Source organism: Pan paniscus, chromosome 7 (assembly GCF_029289425.2).
Source record: "Pan paniscus chromosome 7, NHGRI_mPanPan1-v2.0_pri, whole genome shotgun sequence".
NCBI classification, from domain to species: Eukaryota; Metazoa; Chordata; class Mammalia; order Primates; family Hominidae; genus Pan; species Pan paniscus.
In genome coordinates, this window is record NC_073256.2 from 129641246 (window position 1) to 129660788 (window position 19543).

The window sequence follows — 19543 nt, forward strand, 5'->3', positions numbered from 1 at the left end:
TGAAATAGACTAGGGTTTAAATCTTAGATTCTACAGTTACTAGCTATGTTACCATGGAAAAGAAAGTTGTTTCCTCTCTAAGAAACCATTTATTTGCATGTGAAATAAAAAGGATAACAGTATATATCTCATAGATTTGTTGTAATGATTGAGATAATTATGTAAATCAGCACAAATCCGAACAAATGGTAAACACTCAATAACAGATACTATTATTTATGAGAAGAAATAGTAATAATTAGCATGAAAAGAATAAAGGCTTTGTTTCTTTAGTGCTATGGTTTTAATATCTCTTCAAAATTCATGTGCTAATTTAATCCCCAATTCAATAGTATTAAAAGGTAGGGGCTTTGGGAAGTTATTAAGTCATGAGGGCCCCCTCCCCATGAATGAGGTTAGTGCCTTCTAAAAGTGTGGGAGGGAACTATTAATAGCTAGGCCCCTTTTTGCTCTTTCACCTTCTGCCAGTCAGGGCGTAACATGCACCCCTTTTGTCATGTGAGGACACAGAAGCAAGGTGCCATCTTAGAAGCAACAAGTAGCCCTCACCAGACACAGGATCTGCTAGTACTTTGATCAGCCTCCAGAATTTTGAGAAATAAATGTTTGTTCTTTAGTATTTAACCCTGTCTCAGGAATTTTATTATAGCAGCACAAATAGACTAAGACATTCGGGTTTTCTAAAAATTGATATCAGGATGTTGGTTTGGAAAGTTCAGCTGCTTCAAATTTTTTGCATACCTCATTAATTTAATTCAAATTCATATAGTAACTGGCATACATCAAATAATTTATTTCAAATTCATATAGTAACTGGCCTATAGTAACCATAAAATTTATATAGTCTGGGCATATAGTAACCATAAAAATTGTGTCTACAAAGGCAATTATAACAAATCAAAATTTATTAAAAACATATTTACACTTGAAATTAGCCTTCTAGTGGGTATAGAGAATAACGTGAATGGAAAATTTCATCTATATATGTGAAATATAGATGAAATTATTGTTTAGTGTTGAGCTCTGCCCGTAGTCAGGAAGCCCTCTAAATGCGTGATGCCTGAGTTTCTTGATCTAGACAATGTGAGTCTAGGACAATTCCCAAAATAATATGATTCTACCAATCATATATTTAAATTTATGTTCATTGCAAATGAATGAGAAGGAATCTGAAGCACTGATTCTAATTTAATTTGATTACCACATATAAACACTATCACTATGCTAGATTCTTTAATTACAGAAGTTTAGGCTGTTTTAATTTCCACTGAAACCTCTCTCTTTGCTTCTTTTTGGGGGTTTTTATTTACGCTTTTGGTTTGGATTGTTAATGGGGTGTTAGTAACTTTTTGCCTATGAAGTACATAAACTTACAAATTATCAGCTTTTAGTTTAATAGCAATTCATTGTTGAAAAGCTAACACTTAAATTATTTTATGCAATACGATATTTCTCTTTGAAGAACTGACAGAAACAAACTTTCCTTATACTTTTCCTATGTTATTCATAATCAATCTGTCTTGAATCAAATGACTTATAATTTAACATTCCTGAGGAAAAATGAAGACAATTCAATAAAAATGTCAATGTAATTTTCAATCACAAAAATAGGAATGTTTATTTATTTTTATTTCACTAAAATTGGAAGACAGCTGTAAATAAAAGATTGAGTTATTTATCCATAAATAAACAAAATTGTTATTCATTGTAAAAAAAAATGAAAGTGTTCCTCAGCATATTTCTGTTACTCTGAACTATTTTCATTATTTCAATCTCTTCAATGACTATTATTGAAAACTTACTATATGCCAGAACCTATGCGCTATGTTAGCCATACAGTTGTAGGCCCTATCTGCAAGTAGTTTAAAATTGAGTTGGACGGTGGCTCACGCCTGTAATCCCAGCACTTTGGGAGGCCGAGGCGGGTGGATCACAAGGTCAGGAGATCGAGACCATCCTGGATAACACGGTGAAACCCTGTCTCTACTAAAAATACAAAAAAATAGCCAGGCGTGGTGGCAGGCGCCTGTAGTCCCAGCTACTTGGGAGGCTGAGGCAGGAGAATGGCTTGAACCCGGGAGGCAGAGTTTGCAGTGAACCGAGATCACGCCACTGCACTCCAGCCTGGGTGACAGAGCGAGACTCTGTCTCAAAAAAAAAAAAAAAAAATTGAGTTGGAATGGTAAATCATGTATACTGATAACTAAAATAAAATTTGTCTATTGAAGTCTGTCACCAACAATTTACTGAGTCGATCTTATTCATCAGGTGCTATGCTCCACCATAAAGGGCCAGTGAGATAAACAGACCCAGTCACTACTGCTCTATAAAGTTTACAGTTTAGTGGTATAGGTAACATCCAAAAAAAAAAAAAAAAAAAAAAAAAAAGCTATACAGTATGGAGAGATTACTTTTAGCTAAAAAGGATATGAGGAGAAAATGTCTTGAGGTGTTTTGCCAAATGTTTCACATGACCTGATACTTAAAAGGTGGATAAGAGTTTTAAAGGCTACGGTGGGATAGTGTTAAGTTGTTCACTATTGCAAAAATGAGATATTTTCTAAGTAAGTAAGAGGAATTCAGCTTTCCTCCAACGTGGAGTAACAAGGAAGAATTTACCTTCCATCTGAAAGAACCAAAAGAAAAAAAAAAAGGAAAGAGTATATTTAAAAAAAAGAAATATTTCAAAACAATGGACATTAGGCAACAAAGCACAGTGATTCTTGAGTGACAGGAAACAAATTAGTTGAATCCCCTGATTGCCTCATCTTACTACATTAAGAGAGTTTCAAGTCTGTGGCACAGGGAAGAGGAAGCTATGCATAGCCCAGCAGACTCCTTGAGTTGAGAAGATGGATCTGAGAGTCAAGAGAAAACTATGCAGGTAGAGTTTATGGGACATGGTACCAGAGTGGACATTGACAGAGAAATGTCTCCAGAGATATAGGAAGGAAACTCCTTAAACAGTCAGCAGATTTCTGATCAGCTCCTGAGGAAACTGCCCATGGTTTGAGAAAAAACTACCCCAAAAGATGAGATGTAACAATATCTGGAGCTGACATGGGGCCAGGAATGCCACTTGTCATACAGAATTCTATACCCAGCGAAAATATGTATTTTAAAAGGTGAAATGAAACATATGCACACAAAGAAAAGCTGAAAACATTATCATAAGTAGAAATGGACCACAAGACAAATTTAAAGAAGTCCTTCCAGTGGAAGAAAAATAATACCTCATGCAAGTATGTATCTACACAAAAATATTACAACACTTGAAGTAGTAATGACGTACATAAATAAGATTTGTCTTACTATTTAAATCTCTTGAAGAAATAGTTGACTAATTAAAGTTGTTTAACAACGCTGTGTGGTGTTTTGGTGTTTGTAACATTGACTAAGTAAAATGTTTGACTACAAGAGCATTTTCATAAAGAACCTTTTGATGCTTCAAGTTCTACCTCCCCATTCCCCTTCTACTCCACATCTGGGCAAGCCAACAAGAAAGTCGGCTTGCTTCCTCATTTGGCATCAGCAGGGAAGTTCAAACCATGCAAACCCTGGCACACTCACTAGAACTTTTCCCAAGTTCCCAACCACTAACCACAATTTAAAAAAAAGCAAAACTATATGTATAAGTACATTTTTCACACTGCTGATAAAGACGTACCTGAGACTGGATAATTTATAAAGAAAAAGAGGTTTAGGCTGGGCACAGTGGCTCTCGCCTGTAACCCCAGCACTTTGGGAGGCCGAGGCAGATGGATCACCTGATGTCAGGAGTTCAAAACCAGCCTGATCAACATGGCGAAACCCTGTCTCTACTAAAAATACAAAATTAGCCAGGCATGGTGGTGGGTGTCTGTAATCCCAACTACTCAGGAAGCTGAGGCAGGAGAATCACTTGAACCCAGGAGACAGAGGTTGCAGTGAGCCAAAATTGCACCATTGCACTCCAGCCTGGGCAACAAGAGCGAAACTCCATCTCAAAAAGAATAAAAAAAAGAAAAAGAGGTTTAATGGACTCACAGTTCCAAGTGGCTAGGGAGGCCTCACAATCATGGCAGAAGGTGGAAGGCACATCTTACATGGTGGCAGGCAAGAAAGAATGAGAACCAAGCAAAAGTGGAAACCTCTTATAAAATCATCAGATCTTGTGAGACTTATTCACTACATGAGACAAGTATGGGAGAAACCACCTCCATGATTCAATTATCTCTCACTGGGTCCCTCCCACAAAATGTCAAAATTATGGGAGTTACAATTAAAGATGAGATTTGGTTGGGGCTACAGCCAAACCATATTATTCCGAGCTTGGCCCCTCACAAATCTCATATCCTCACACTTCAAAACAAATCATGCCTTCCCAATAGTCCCCAAAAGTCTTAACTCATTTTAGTATTAACTCAAAAGTCCACAGTCCCAAACCTCATCTGACACAAGACAAGTACTTCCACCTATGAACCTATAAAATCAGAAGGAAGTTAGTTACTTCCTAGATACAATGGGGGTACAGGCATTGGATAACAGCTGTTCCAAATGGGAGAAATTGGCCAAAATGAAGGGGCTACAGGCCCCACACAAGTCCAAAATCCAGCAAGGCAGTCAAACCTTAAAGCTCCAAAATAATCTTCTGTGACTACATGTCTCACATCCAGGTCACTGATGCAAGAGATGGGTTCCCATCATCTTGGGCAGCTCCACCCCTGTGGCTTTGTAGGTACAGCCTCCCTCTCACCCGCTTTCACAGGCTGGCATTGAGTCACTGTGACTTTTCCAGGCACATGGTACAAGTTGTCGATGTATCTCCCTTTCTGGGGTATGAAGGACAGTGACCCTCTTCTCACAGCTCCACTAGGCAGTGCCTCAGTGTAGACTCTGTGTAGGGGCTCCAACCCCATGTTTCTCTTCACCAAGATAATGGGGAAAATGTCCCCAGGGCATAACAGAGAACTCTGTGACAGCTCCTCCCATCACAGGCCTGGAAGTCTAGGAGGAAAAAACGGTTTCATGGGTCAGACCCAGGGCCTTCCTACTGTGTGCAGTCTAGGAATTTGGTGCCCTGCATCCAAGCCACTCTAGCCATGGCTAAAGGGGTCAAGGTACAGCTCAGGCCATGACTTCAGAGTGTACAAGTCCTTGAAGACCCCACTCCTGCAGCAAACTTCTGCCTGGATGTACAGGCATGTCCATACATCATTTGAAATCTAGGTAGATGTTCCAAAACCTCAATTCTTGACTTCTGTTCACCTGCAGGCTCAACACCACATGGAAGCTGCCAAGGCTTGGGGCTTGCACACTCCAAAGCCACAGCCTGAGCCATACCTTGGTCCCTTTAGCCATGGATGGGATGCAGGGCACCAAGTTCCTAGACTGCACACAGCAGGAAGGCCCTGGGTTTGACTCACAAAACCATATTTTCCTCCTAGACCTCCAGGCCTGTGATGGGAGGAGCTGCCACAGACTTCTCTCTTGTGCCCTGGAGACGTTTTTCCTATTGTTTTGGCAATTAACATTTGGCTCCTCATTACTTTCACAAATTTCTACAGCCAGCTTGTATTTCTTCTCAGAAAATGGGTTTTTCTTTACTATTGCATTGCCAGGCTGCAAATTTTCTGAACTTTTATATTCTATTTCCCTTTTAAAACTGAATGCTTTTTAACAGCACCTGAATCACCTCCTGAATGCTTTGCTGCTTAGACATTTCTTCCACCAGATACTGTAAATCATCTCCCTCAAGTTCAAAGTTCCACAAATCTCTAGGGCAAGGGCAAAATGCTGCCAGTCTCTTTACTAAAACGTAGCAAGAGTCACCTTTACTCCAGTTTCCAACAAGTTCCTCATCTCCATCTGAAACTATCTCAGCCTGGATTTCATTGTCCATATCATTATCAGCATTTTGCTCAAAGCCATTCAACAAGTCTCTAGGAAGTTCCAAACTTTCCCACATTTTTCTATCTTCTCCTGAGCCCTCCAAACTGTTCCAACCTCTGCCTTTTACTCAGTTCCAAAGCCACTTCCACATTTTGGGGTATCTTTACAGCAGCACCCAACTGCCAGTACCAATTTACTGTATTAGTCTGCTTTCACACTGCTGAAAAAGACATACCCAAGACTGGGTAATTTATAAAGAAAAAGAGATTTAATGGACTCACAGTTCCAAGTGGCTGGGGAGGCCTCACAATTATAGCAGAAGGAGAAAGGCACATCTTACATGGCGACAGTCAAGAGAGAATGAGAACCAAGTGAAACGGGACACCCCTTATAAAATCATCAGATCTTATGAGACTTAGCACTACCACGAGAACAGTATGGGGGAAACTGCCCCATGATTAAATTATCTCCCACTGGGTCCCTCCCACAACACATGGGAATTATGGGAGCTACAATCTAAGATGAGATTTGGGTGGGGACACAGCCAACCCATATCACTATTCATCCATCCCTTCTCTCAAACCATTTCTGACCAAAGAGAGTCTTACCATGTGGGTAATCTTTCATACCTTCTTGGGACATCTTCAGCCTTGTGGCATAATCAGTCAATATGGAACCAATTCTGGGGAGGGGGCAGTTGATCATGCTCTTTCTTAGGCAACCACAGAGCAACTGGCAGTGAGTAAGGTGGCCCAAGGGATGACTATCATTACCTGAGGGACTTTTTTGTTGTTGTTTGTGACTTGATAACTGGCTCTGCTGCCACCTGGCTAGAGAGTGCTTGGTGCTGTGCTAGTGTACTTACATTTTGAGATGTGCTGATTTTGCTGCATTTTCTGAGCTTTTCTGGCCTCTGCCAAGATTTAAATGATAGATCTAAGTCAGAAGTATGAAAATTGACATTCAGAGACAGGAGTATTGGCTTGTGGTCCTTCCCAAAGTGATTCTGAGTTCTGTGCCTCTCAGCTTAGACTTATCTGTGTGTCTTAGATTTAATCATATGTCTCAAATTTAGTGCAAGCCATGAATGATGCTAGGCTCAGATGAACGTCTTACTCTATGACTACTGGTTATGTGTCTCAAGCAGGTGTTGACTCCCATTCTATAGAGTGCTCAGGGGAAAGGCTGGCACACTGTGCAATAAGTATGCTTATCCAATGCTTGCCTATCTGACAAGGAGTGGTCACCATGTGGTGTCCTCCAGTCCATACCTAAACTCAGATGGCTTTAGGTATCTAAAACAACCTTTGTTGTTGTTGCTACTGTCTATGTGTCTGTCATCAAAAAGATTCTGGTTCTCAGGGAAGAACACCCATATCATCTCATAGCACAGCTGTGGGCTTAATTCAAACCTGACTTAGGCCTGGAGTCCCTAAACCCAATAACAACTGCCCTGTGGGAGACCCCCAACATTTAAAATAATGATTTGGAACTCTCTGGAGGAAGATACATATAAATAAGGACAGAGTAGAGAAGATTGCCCTTCTTCCTGAAGCGTATCCTGTAACTCCACCCCCAAAAAACAACAACAACAACAACAACAACAACAACAACAAAACACTAGGATACAGGGAGAAGAAACAAAAATTGAAATAAAGATCCACAACTGGACTCAATTGAAAATACAAATTTTTCTAAAATAGTTATTCAACAGAAAGATAAAATAACAGAATTGGATTTCACATCTCCACAATATGGGTTTTAAATGAACAGATTCTGATATGTAGCACTTGAAAAATCTTTGTGGTCTTCATAGATACTGGGCCTCAAACTACAGTTATATGAGGAGATACCACTGAATGTACAAGGTATATCCTGTACTTTAGAGGAGTTACCAAACACAAAACAGAAGGCAAACATGTATGTCTCACCTTAAACACTGAAACTATTGCTTTGCCTAAATTCCTTGTGGTCAGAGTGCCCATTGACCTATAGCACCTGATACGGACATTTTGAACCAATTAGTAATAAATTAATATTAATTATCTGGCATTTACAATCAGCTTGGTAAAATGGAGCCCCTTGGACCTGTCCTTCTAATTATAATAGTTAATACAGCCCAACTTAGATTAAAACAAGGTCTACAGTAATTAAGAACCATCATATAACACCTACTGAAGGAAACAACTATTGTTCCTACTGCCTTCCCTTTAAATAGTCCAATTTGTTCAGTGTTTAAACCTGATAAAAAATAATTGGCATGGGAAAGTTGATTACCACAGCCTAAATACCCTGATGCCCCTGATTAAGACCTCCATATCAATATTACTGAAGTTGTTGGTTCCTATCAATAACTGGAAAATATTTTGCTATTATAGGTTTAGTGAATATGTTCTATTCAGTACTTATTTCAACAGCTTCCCAAGCATAGTTTGTTTTCACTTTTGAAGAGACAAAATATACGTGGGTATCTCAACAGCCCTTGTGTGACATTGCACACAAACTTTGCATGCAATATATTAACTACAACTGATTTTCTCCAGGAATGCATGTATGCCATTATTTTGAGGGCAACAAATTCATTTGACCCATTCATCCAGAAAATGCAAACAAAAAGGAGCCCAGAAAAAAAAGGGGATTATCTCACCCACACAATACAAGGCCATGCCTTCTCAGTTAATTTTCTGATAATTATTTGGTCAGCAAAAGTATATATACTCTGTCCAAACTGCAATACAAAAGGCCCTCCCACTAGTATCCCCAAGTCTCCTTTGCTACAGAGGCTTCAGCAACGTCCTCTCATGATACTTAGAATCCATGAACACACAGTCTAAACAATTTTCTTTTGAGACAGGGTCTCACTCTGTCACCCAAGCTGTAGTGCAGTGTTACATTCAGAGTTCACTACATCCTTGACCTCCTGGGCTCAGGTGATCCTCTCATCTCAGCCTCCTGAGTACCTGGGACTCCAGGCATGCACCACCACACCTGACTAAGTTTTGTATTTTTTGTAGAGACAGGGTTTTTGCCATGTTTCCCAGGCTGATCTCAAACTCCTGGGCTCAAGTGATCTACACATCTCAGCCTCCAAAAGTGCTAATTCTTCTTAATGAAAATAACCATAATTTCCAATGGTTGTGTATTATTGTTGGTTAAATACTATTTATTTTATAAATAAGCATTAATGTGTATAATTTTAAGACTTTTAAACACATTTTTCAAAAATTTCTTCAAGTGAGTAATTTTATTATAATGCAGAATCTCCAAAGTGCCATCTATTTTTAACATAACAAGAGAGCAAATCAGTTATCGAGACTCACTACGACAGTGCAAGAACCCATAAAGAGTCAGTATGCCTTTTAAAAATCAATTTTGTTATTAATATGTGTTATATTGATAAAATAAAATTGCATCCATTCTATTTTTAATTTTAATTGCAGCTATAAATCATCATTGTTCTTAAAATTCTGTTAAATTACATTTATTAGTGCTGACTTCCTCTGACCTCTCTTTCTGCTGCCAGTTAATGTAGTACCTTGATAAGCCAACTTATCCTAAAGTCATTAGTATACACTCTAGCCATGGTAACTACTATAATCCTTTAATCTGAAAGGCAGTACAAACAGTTAAAACCTTACATGGTTTTATTAATTACAAAACACACAAAAATACTTATATACTCATCAATACTTTCATATAATTACTGATTTTTAAATATTGAGAATATACTTACTTGTACAGTTAGGTAAAGTTCCAGACCATGTTCCATTGGCTGTGCACTGTCTAACTGAAGGTCCAGAAAGGATGTATCCCTCCATGCAGGAATAAATGACTGAACTAGAAAATGTTGTGCCATCAATTCGGAAGACTTTCCCATTGGCTGTGGTTCCTGGGTTACCACACTGCACAGCTATAAAACAGAGTGTTTAAGAGTATATATAAAAAATGCAATCAGAAATTCTTCCCAAAAAAGTTAATGACTAAATGATTCTTTCAAATTATTCAAAGAAGCAATAAAAACTTCTAAAATAAGTAGTAAAGTATCTAGGTAGTTGAAATTCAAGATGAATGTATGTTGATTTTATTCGCTTAATTACTGGGATGCAAATTATAACATTTTCTTAAGACTTTTTTTAGCAGCTTCAGTAAAAACTCTACAGAGTAAAATAATTATTCAAAGAGTACTGTATTGGCTTCAGGTACCACAAAATCTTTTAGAGAAGGATTATAAGAATCTCTGTCTAAAAAGCAACTCATGTAAAATTGGAAGACATGTAACAATGAGTGATGAGATGCAACAGAGATTTATTACATTTATATTTCAGAAAAGACAGATACACAATTTTAATATTGTAAGCATCTATGTATATTTTTGTTTGTATAAGTACATAACTGTTTTGCATTAAAATGTATAAATTCTATTTCTAGACCAGAGTACCAAAACTAAACCGAGTAAAAACAAAGTAATTAAATATTAGTAATCGTTTTCATTAAGTTTCAATATATTCTAAATAAAAGTTACAAACACAAATGTCTTTTTATGATTAACTATTTTATATATATGTTTAACTATTTGTCAACAATATGTTAATTTTTAAACTATCTGACTTAAAAGCTATAATATATCAAACGTAATGCTTAATTTTCTTGTAATATCAGAAGGCATTTTAGTACCTTACAGAAGTGAAGGCTTTTATGAACATGAAATATGATTATAATTTCAGAAAATACCATCTGCATCCTTTGCTGCATCTTAAATATTTCTTTTTGCCTATCATTTGTATAACTGCCGTGTGTGTGTGTGTGTGTGTGCATGCGCGCGTGTGTGTGTATGCATGTGTAGGCAAGAACCTTATCCATTTTACATATATACATAAAAATCAAACTCTAGATAACATTTTAAGCAGAACCTATGATAAAACAGACATTTTTACTTTGTTGTTAAGCATGATTACTTTCTTCTAAATGCATTAGTGCCTGCCTGAAATAAAATTTTGGCCATGTTTACTTGTTATATATCATGATCCATAGCTTGACGTAATGCAAGAAGGATTTGAGATAATGTCATCTTTCTTTTAAAATGTCATGTAATTTTTATTTTGAAATAGAGACCTAGGCAGAGTCAAATTTCCGCACAATAAAAATCAAGAATTTCTTTAGTCAGGGTGGTTTCAAGATATGGCCAAATCATACTGTTGTTTCTGTTCTCTTGACTTTAATTCCTCCACACCTAATACACAAATTTCTCCTATCCAGACATTTTATTTGAACTAAGCACAAGTAAAATTAACTTAAAATGAAACAAGGTAAGTGCGTCATCTATCATGAGTGAAGGCTTAAAGCTTGCTGGATACAATGAAAGGAAACAGCAACTACTTTGCCTCTGCAATATTGACATTTAGGAGAAAAATGATTTATTGTTGCCTGTGAATAAACCTGCATTTACATTTAATACTAGTCAACCAAACCATCTCTTCTCACAAGAGTCATTTCCCAGCAGTCAACAGACATAATCTAATAAAAATGAGAGTTACCATTTTTTTAGATTCATTAAGCACTTAATATGTCACAGCCACAACTTTTCCAAAATTATTTACTTCTCACAAAAATGTTCTGAGTTAGTATTAACATCACCATCATTTCTTAATGGGAAAGTGAGGCACAGAAAGATTAAGTAACTTGCCCAATCTCACAAAGCTAGTTAATAGCAGATTGTTCATCTAGTACAAATTCCTAGGAATGATGCTGATAGCATACAATAAAAGCATTGAATCATATTCAGGGTAGGAAATAAGCTGAAACATAATACATGTTTGTAAATTGAATTTTTTTTGTGATGCATCTTTATAGGAAGTATATTTTATATGTTTGCCTTTCTTTTGTTGCTAGAGAGAACTCTTATTTTAAAAATCATGGTACCATTTGTTTCCTTGTATCAAAGTAATAAGTAGTCATTTCTAAAATGACAAAAAGAAGTATAAGGAAGAAAGTAAAGATTGCTTAAAATTCCACCACTGAAAAATAGAAATTGATATTTATATATGCATATATGTGTATATGATTATGTATTAATATGAATATAATTATTTCAATATTCTAGGCTTTGTGTTAGGTGTAGAGTATACAACAGTGAAATATTAATTTACTCTTTTTTATTTCTATTTTTCTTACATAAAATTACAATTAAGGTATCTTTCTATCATAAAGTTTAGTAACTGTATGGTTTTCCATACAGTTCATAATTTACCTAACCAATTCCCTGTTGAAAAACATTTAGTTAGGCTTGGTTTTATTTTTCTATGATTTTTGGATATAACATACTAGAACTTATATTTACAACTCTGTACATCAGTTCCATGTTTAAGATAAATATCTAAAATAATTTCTGGATCATATTTTAGTAGGGTGACTGTAATTAACAACAGTGTATTGTACATTTCAAAATAGCTAGAAGTGAGGACCTGAAATATTATCAACACATAGAAATAATAAATGCTTGTGGTGATGGATATCATAAATATTCTGACTGGATCATTACACATTTATGCATGTAACAAAATATCACATGTGCCCCATTAATATGTAAAATTATGTATCAATAAAAAATACCTAAAACATTAAAAATTTAACTTGTTTGAAATATATTGCCACAGAACCACTAAAGATATTATAACAATACACACTTGCATTGATAGCATAAAATTTTGCTTGTGTTCACACCTCCTATGTAACACCATTTGCCATCATTTAAAAGAATCTCAGTTTGTCAAAAATGTTACATTCTTCAAATTTGCATTTCTCTATTGATTAAATGAAGTCACTTAAACACATTATTTAATATTTTTATTTTTACATGTGCTTTATCCTTCACATTCTGAAAATACCTTTCATGTTTTATTATAAATTATTTAAAGTAATATGACAGCAATAGAAAACATTTGGAATAAAGAGTAAAAATACCAATAATTTCATAACTGTCCTAGTATTATTTTTTTGTGTATTTCCTTTCATACTTTCACTTAAATGAAAATCATTTCTCATGGTTCTAATATAGCACATAATTTTAAATCTTATTTCTAAGTTTTATGTAATGTACATTTTCTCATATTGCTTCATGGCCTATATCGTAATATTTTATTGACTATACACTATTAGATCATGTAAACATAAAATTGCTTAAACAATACTTTTCCTAGTGTAAGATTGTTCCAAATTATTGCTAGTTATAAACAGAAATAAAAATTACATTTTCATAATTGTGTGTTCTCTTTAATATTTCTATTTTCCTTGGAAAACATTCCACAAAAGTGGAGTAATAAACTGAAGCAATAGATATATCCCATGAATATTTATCATTCTATTCATTATCATTTTGAGAGCAATTTTTGTCAAATTGCTCTCAAAATATAACAATAAAAATCATCTTGAAATATTTTAAAGTTCTAGTTTTGCTGCTCCCACACACAAGAATTTTATATTACCGTGTTTAAAATAGGTGAAAATGATACCTTAATATTTAATCATAATTTTTTATTAGTAGTTCTGTTGAATTTCTTCTATAGGTTACAGTTTTTCTTTTATTTCTGCTTTCTGTTGATATCCTTTATCCATTCATCTACTAAAATCTGTTTGTGTAAGTGATTTGTATGAGCTTCATTTCTGAGAAAAATATTAATTCTATTGTATTTGCTACAACTCATAGTTCTCCTTTTATCCATAATATGCATGCTAACAAAGCAATATCAGCAGAAGTCTGCATTTCATCTATAAAATATTTTGTAGGTCAGCTGAACAAAGGACTGACTTAGATGTCACCCACACAATGTTGCATGTATAATGATGCCCACAGCATCATTAAAAAGACCTTGACTTTGGAAAATAAGTTTGAGAAATAAAGAGTTTAGTCTCTCTTACTATATTTTACTCAGCACTATGTTTTCCAAGTCTTTTCCCTATATCAACTAAGTTGCAACTCCTTCATAAGATTATTAAAACTGACCCAGTTAAAAAAAGATAACTATCTTTTCTAGAATATAAATATTAAACATAATCAAATATTTCTATAACATAGTCAATCAAAAAACCCTCAGGAAAGTTTGATTGGGAATTATCTTCTATTTACAAAACCAATATGTTTGGTACAACGTCAAGTAAGTTTAAAAATATTTTGCAAGTTTAGTTTTTCCAATAAAATAATCACAAAAGAACAATTAAGGTCAATACAATAATTTTCTAGCAACATTTTATTTACTAGTCAATTTTGTAAAATATTTTTCTTTTTCCTTTTTATCTTTCTTTCTTTTTTTTTAAACAGAGTCTCGCTCTGTCACCTAGGCTAGAGTGCAGTGGCATAATCATGGTTCACTGCAGCCTCTGCCTCCTGGACTCAGTGATCCTCCTGCCTTAGCATTCAGAGTCGCTAGGACTACAGGCATATGCCACCACACCTGGCTAATTTTTAAAATTTTTGTAGAGATGTGGTCTCAGGCTGGGTCCTACTCAGGCTGGTTCAAACTCCTGGCCTCAAGTGATCCTCCTGCCTCAGTGTCCCAAATTGTGGGGATTACAGGCTTCAGCCACAACTGGCTCTCTTGTAAAGATTTAATTATGTTAACTCTGAGTCAGAACAATTAAAATTTTACTCAAGCACCCTAGATGTTGTGAATTCTAGTAACTAACAATTGTACTCTACAATTAAAAATCTTAATAATACTTCTGTATGTTTCTATATTTTTCCATTTCTACAAACTAGAAGCTAAGACAGACATTGAGGTTATGTTAGGGTAAGAACAACCTATCATTTTCTCTTGTCTCTACAATATAGGTACACTAGTCTCCCCTTATCTACTATTCTTTCCACAGTTTCACTTAGCTATGGTCAATCATGGTCTAAAAATAATATATGGAAAATTCCAGAAATAGCCAATCCATACATTTTAAGTTCTGAGTAGCATGATGAAATATCATGTCGTCCCACATGGAAAGTGAATCATCCCTTGTCCAGGGTACCTACCCTGTATATGATATCCACTCATCAGTCACCTAATATCTGCCTTGGTTATCAGATCAAAAGATCACAAGAAGAAGGGTGAGTACAGTCAACAAGATATTTTGAGTGAGAGACCATATTCACATAACTTTTATTCTAGTATATTGCTATAATTGTTCTATTTTACTATTACAGTTTTAATCTCCTACTGTGCATAATTTATAAATAAAACTTTATTACAGGTATGTGTGAAAAATCATAGAAATAAAGGGTTAGGTAGTATCTGTGGTTTCAGGCTCCCACTAAAAGTCTTGGAATGTATTCTCCATGGATAAAAGAGGGACTACTGTAAAGAGGAAAGAATAAATATTTTTAACAAATATATATTACTTTTTAAATCTAAACATTTGTTATGTTGTGAACAATGTTTGCATATATATGACCAATGAGGGTTTTTAAAAAAAAATATCGGTTATAGTTATCTTAGGAGATGGTTACAGTTTAATGGGAATACGACTGTTTTATTTCATAGTTGCAGGCAGAATAAACTAGTAAGAGTAATTTTCCTAGTAGTACTCATCTGGATTTAGATACACACTAAAATCCAGTAGTTGCAATATATTTAATTTCTGCTTGAGATTACCTTTGCACTCTGGCTGCCTTCCGGTCCAACTGCCATTAGCTAAACATGTTCTTTCTTCTGAGCCATGAAGGATGTAACCAGTATCACAAGCATAACGTACAGTACTTTTAGTTCTGAAATTGCTTTCCTGTCTAGAGCCATGGCCGGGAGTACCTGGATCACCACATGTCCCAGTAGCATCACCTGCAATGCAGTACAGTTCAAGTTAACCAATTCCCATAAACATTTATTAAGTTTACCAGTTAGTCCAAGGGCCTGGTAGGCATTTGTTTTTGTGCATGCTGTGTTTTAGCATACATGGAGTAAAATTGTAATTCATATTTCTTATCTGACTCCAGTCATTAAAAAAAAGTGTAAATGAAAAAGAAAATAGTTGCAGAGTACAGTGTTATTTTTTTTATCAGTGAATTTGGAGACGTTAAATAGGTTAAGGATATTTCATAAGTTTTTCCAAACCTAGTTAATAACCAAGCTAATGGAAAATGTGTAACCGACAGTACTATGAACTCAAATGACAACAGACTCATAAAACCAAAATTAAAAAAAAACTGAATTCTGCAATTTGCATGTTTCCTTTTCTGAATTTCCTGATTACTGATAATATTTTTATTGTTTTTGTTAAAGTAGAACTGTGGTGTGCTAGGACATGTAAATATTATAATACAGTTCTGATGGCCTAGGTTTCTCTCTCTTATTTTCTCTACCAATGACCAATGATCAAAGATGAATGAACTGCATATTCCTCGTATATGAAAACATAAAAATAAAATGTAAAAGACCAAAATTTAGAAACTCTGACTTAAGTTTCTGATAAGAATATTGCTCATAACTAGGCGTTCATCTTTTGATTTTAGTGTTAAAGATTTACTCAGTCTTTACCTAGTCGTTTTATCATTTCTTAAATAATCCTAATCAAAATTGCCATAGTGTTAATATACATTGAGAGAGAGAGTGAGCGAGCTAGAGAGAGAGAGAGAGAGAGAGAAGGGTTGAAAATATAAGCATTGAAAATGTTCTTTCCATTTGTCCTTTTTATATGCCCTGTGTATTTGGAATACTTCATTATATGTCCTTATTTTCATGTGATGTAAAATTAATAACCACACCAAATTTTAAGATTAGTATTTCACTTTTAAATATCTGTGTACCATTTTATTACTCAATTTAGTAGCAGTTTCCTAGTACATTGTGGGGTGGGGGCGGGGGGTGAGTCTGTGTGTTCACACGTATAAGCAGTTATCTGAGAGTTAATTTACTATGAGTCACTCCAAGATAAGACTTTAATTCTCATAAAATCAATTTTATAGTTACATTAAAAATGATAGTTTTTCTAAATCTGTAGATTACATTCAAAGTCCCAGGCAGTCACTTCATAGGGATTAATCACTAGTTAAAAGATTTGGGGTTAATTTACCATTTCACTGCTTTTAACTCTAAAGTGAAAATAATGTAAAACAACTCCTAGTAAGTCATCAGAATGGTATCCACAGAGATAAAGTAGTGTAAAGACAATGGACAATATATAAATATAAAGAAAAAGCAGAAAAATAAGCACAATATCTGGTTGATGGGTAAAAATAAATAGTATCAACTAGGGAGCCATCATAGATCTAAAACGTAAATGCTGTTTTTGAAAAAAAGTGGTAACTTAAACGTTTATCTCAGAAAAGATTTACCAAATACTCTGTGAACAAATTATTAATTAAAATATCTTTAATATTGATTTATGCAAAGATAACTCTAAGCAATATGTCACTTATTAATATTAGGATAGATAAATATCTTTAATAAAATGAATTAGATTAGTTCAATTTACAACATTTTGGACTTTATTTTAAAATTATACCATTAAAGAAATCAATTGCTTAGAAAGTCAAACAGAACTGAACTCTGACAGAAAATCACTGATACAATATTGCCTTCTGGGGAAAATTATATGTGGTATCTGCTAAAATGGGATAGATACTTTAGCTTGAATAGTTTCACCATTTTAACGAACAAAAGCACTTCATACAGTGTAGCATCCTAAAACCATAAATTCTTTAAATTAGCAACACAGTTCAAAACACAAACTTGTAATTTATCATCTACAACATCAGTACCCTGCATTTCTATAGCCTTACACATATTCCAGTAATGTGTAAGCAGTGTTTCAGCTTTTCTTATGAGATTTTTCAGAGAGAAATATATTTTAAGTCTTTAGATTGTTTTGTGTATACGTTACTACTACTACTACTAACAATAATGTAATTTCCAACACATATTGTCCAATTTTCCAAGTGGTACCTGAACAATGAGGTTGTGATCCACTCCAATGGCCATTCAATTGGCAGGTTCTTGATGACTGGCCTAAAAGGGAACGCTTTCCTGTGCAGGAATAGTGAACAGTAGACCCAAAAGTATACTTCTCGCCAGACAGGACTGCATTAGGAGGAACGCCAGGGTGTCCACAGTCAATCACTACAATACATAATTATTGAATATAAAATTTTTTTATATCTCCTATCGAACAACCTATACCAGCATGTTTATAGAATATACCAGAAGTAAATGTTCTGCTGAAACATCTAAAGCCTCCAGAAATCAAACATCTATGTTGAAGGTGGCTTTTTAAAAACAAAGTGGAGTTTGCAGCTATAGCAGCTGTTCTGTTAACTTACTCATTCTGAGGATGAGTTTAACAGCAACATTGTAAGCTAAGTAAGCATTAAAAATGATTAAGTGATTATGATAAATCTGTACATGTGAGAGTGATGAGTGTGTGTCCACATATATATGTGTATGAGTTCGAACTGTATCTGTTCCTGGTAAAATCTGTGAAAGTTAAGGAGAAGATTAATGTGGATTTGCTAAGTAAGGACATAGGACACCATGTGGATTTAAAGTGAAGCAATACAGAAATTACATGAAAAGAACTTGAGGGTTCAAGAGATTCAATGAAGATTGATCTGTGATTCACAATTTAATATATAGTCTAGAATCATTACATTTCAAGTCAGTAATGAATAAATTATGCTGTAAAAAGATAATACTCAGTGGCTTATAAACTAAAACTGCTAGTCATAGCAGAAGCAAAAGTCAATACATTATAGAATATTCTTTATGAGTGATAGGTAGTTTCAGAATTTAACATGTGTCCCCTGTTAGTTGTACTCAGAGAAATACTGAGTGTCACATATCTCTAGAGTATCAAACAGCACATGAGGACACAAAAACTTAATAAAACCTTTCAGTATATAATACTCTACCAGGGAGAGCTATAGGAAATGATAAGTCAAAAAACATATGAGAGCTCAGAACACCTGAAGAACTTCAGGCTTACAAGTCCTATGAAAAGATTTTTAACTTTAATGTGGTAGCTACATAAGAATAAGTAAGTAAATTATTCAAATAATTAGACCAGTTAACACAAATAAGTCAAATGAATTTTAATCAGCAGGCCAAATTACTGAACTATATGCATAGAATCTGAAATTTTATAGACACAGCAAAAAGTGTTTCTTCATTAGTACATGAATGTTGTCACAAAATGTTCATAAAAGTACACCCCATGAACATAAAAAATCCTCTAAATGAAACATAATCATAAAATAATTTTATAATTTAGCAATTTAATAAAACCAAAAATTATTTGCCAAAAATGAAAGATTTCTTCACACGCTATTCATTCAGTCTATGAAATTGTTCTTCTCTTCCCTGTCAAGTCCAAGACTCACCAACTGTTTGAGATCTAGTTCAATTTGAGACCTATCAATTGACTGAATTGCTAGAATTTATGTTCACTCCTCTATGCCTTCACAGAAGTTTGATTTATATCTGCTAAATTATTTTTCTCACTATGTGTGTTACTTTAAGCATCTTGGCTGTAATCTATTTTATATACATTCTACAACTCCTATCACAACATATAACAAAATGCACTTATTAGATATTCACTGACTAGAAAGATGATGTATATTAACAATTACTGCATTAACAAGTATATGTGTCTCTATATGACAAATATTTAAGATCAATAAGTTTTAAATAACACCTTTGTG

General features: G+C 34.6%; 1 protein-coding gene across 2 annotated transcripts in view; it reads right to left on the reverse strand.

Moving 5' to 3' along the window:
• The window catches only part of CSMD3 (CUB and Sushi multiple domains 3), a 1211357-nt gene that overhangs the window by 48631 nt on the left and 1143183 nt on the right, over window positions 1-19543 (reverse strand). For both annotated transcript variants that reach the window (XM_003823338.5, XM_034966508.3), the window contains 3 exons: window positions 17790-17963; window positions 15504-15686; window positions 9605-9781 (listed from right to left, as the gene is read on the reverse strand). In XM_003823338.5, the coding sequence (XP_003823386.3) occupies window positions 9605-9781; window positions 15504-15686; window positions 17790-17963 (534 nt within the window). The remainder of the gene's footprint in view (window positions 1-9604; window positions 9782-15503; window positions 15687-17789; window positions 17964-19543) is intronic.